This window comes from Emiliania huxleyi (genome assembly GCF_000372725.1).
Source record: "Emiliania huxleyi CCMP1516 chromosome Unknown EMIHUscaffold_1902, whole genome shotgun sequence".
Taxonomy (NCBI): Eukaryota; Haptophyta; order Isochrysidales; family Noelaerhabdaceae; genus Emiliania; species Emiliania huxleyi.
Window position 1 is genome coordinate 2606 of NW_005200687.1, and position 2088 is coordinate 4693.

General features: G+C 59.8%; 1 protein-coding gene across 1 annotated transcript; it reads right to left on the reverse strand.

Annotated features, from left to right (window-relative positions):
- Window positions 1-1598: 1598 nt before the first annotated feature.
- Window positions 1599-2081, reverse strand: EMIHUDRAFT_123177 (hypothetical protein; the record flags this gene model as incomplete). The annotated part of the gene is made up of 1 exon (XM_005782259.1): window positions 1599-2081. A coding segment is annotated over one exon (483 nt), but the record flags the coding sequence as incomplete, so codon positions are not given.
- Between the last annotated feature and the right edge of the window lie 7 nt (window positions 2082-2088).

Below are 2088 nucleotides of genomic sequence, written 5' to 3' on the forward strand. Positions count from 1 at the left end.
GGGTGCCGCACAACTGTGGGGTCCCGTGATGGGAACGATGGAGAGAGCCGGGGCGTAGTATAGGCGCCAAAGGTGACGCATCTCGCATTGTGCTCTCTTGTTCCTACGGCTTTTAGAGGCTAGAGAGGCCCGCCATTATTGGTCCGCCACGCGCCCCTACGCCCTATAGTGACCGATCTTCATGCTCAAACAAACGCATGTCAGAGAAGCCTGTGCATGCGCTGGTCCTCTTTGATGTTTGAACGGTCCGCGCGTGAGGTAGCATAGGGCCTTTTGTTCTGGGCGGCCCAGTCTGGGGGGGGCAGCAGCACAGCTTCGCTTGAGATGTTGGTTGTTGCGCTGCGGTTGGTTGCGATGAGCTGATTGGGATCGCAGAAGTGCATGCCAAGCACCGCCTCAAAGCTCAATCTTGAAGCAGAACACATCGCAACCGCATCGTCCGCACTGCCATCGGCATGCCGCGCCCGCCGCTTCGCTGCACCTGCAGCCGCCTGCGACGGTGTATCATTCACTGTATGCCACCGTTGCATATCCGGCTATGCAACGGTGGCATAAACTCAATGATCCACCGTCGCAAAACTGCAGGATATGCAACGGTGGCATAAAGTGAATGATACACCGTCGCACCGCCTTAAGACACGCGCATAGCGGCAGCACATGGATCATGGTACGGTGCGGGTACTTGAGCAGGCGTTTGCGCGCCGCACAAGTAGCGCACTGGCCCTGGGAGGAAGCGATATGGCGTCGTGCACGGCATACGTTGGTCGGGACGCGTCAAGGTATTTAAACAAGACAACTCTCTCTCACAAGGTATTTTTTCGGGTAAACCTGGACTTTTGCAGGTATACCCGGGTTTTTTGATTGTACGTACTTATAGCTTACTGGGAGAAAAGAGAGAGGGGGTTGTGTTCTCTAGGCCCCTAAGGGCCCTACGCGCGGCGTGAGAGCTCGGAAGCGAGCTTTGCACGGCGATCGAGGATGGCACGGTTCACCCCCTTCACCGAAGCGATGGAGATCTCTCTGATTGTATGTAGCTCTTACGAACATACCCGTAGGTGTGTTTTTTACCCGGAGTTGGCCTTGTGTCGTCTAACGGTTCATGGCCCCCGACCACAAAGCGTCTAAGTACTAAGGTAAGGTAAGGTAAGGTAAACGTCTCCACACACACAAAGTGGTGGGGCAAGGGGGGGCGACCCTCGCATCTCCACGCCCGGGACACGAGCAGGAGCCCCCCGGTACTAAGGTCTCCCGCCGCCTACGACTTTAAGCGCGCTGAGGCCTGAGCCCGGCTCCGTGTGCGGGGGCTAAGTTGAGCGCTCGCTCGCTGCAGAGGCTAAGTGTAGAGCGACCCTCTCTGCCCTACGACCCAACCATTGTCAAACAAGGCTTTACGTAAACCTCAAGAAAACAAAGCGGGCTCAAACCAAAGTTCCACAAAGTAACACGACATGCCGATCTCACTGACACTGTCTCGCTGTAGTATACGCGCGTATACGCGGGGCTACCGCGCAACGGCTCTGGTACACAGCCGCTAGCTACCTTACATGGTCACCACATGCCGTGCGACTGTGTCATCGAGCGGCGTGATGTCGGTTCGCTCAGATGACCTTGAGCTTTACGAGCTCAGTGGCGATACCGTCGAGCAACCTCACGTCGTCGACATTGTAGGGGCGCGCCGTGACCGGGGTGGCCGGGTCCGTCGCCGCGCCCCCTCTGCTCTTGGCGAGCGTGGGCGCGAACGCAGCGCGGAGGTCTTCAGGCGTGCCCTCGCGCGCGTCAAAGTGCGACGGCGCAATCATCCGGAAGTCCCAGCGCGCGAGGTCGTCGACCCAGCGCGCGAGCTCGGGCTGGACGCGGTCGCTCGCGTAGATGAGCGAGTCGGTGACGGGCGCCACCACCCACCGCCCCTCGAGCGCCTGGAAGGACGGCTTCGGATCGACGATCGTTGCTGGCGACGGCCCAAAGAAGAGCGAGAGGACGACGTTGCGCTCCCAGCCGCGCTGCAACTGCTCCGCCTCGCTCCCCTGCCGCCCCGGCGCGTCGCTCGTCCAGAGCTGGCCGATGTCCTTCGAGCCCGTGCCCTGCCAG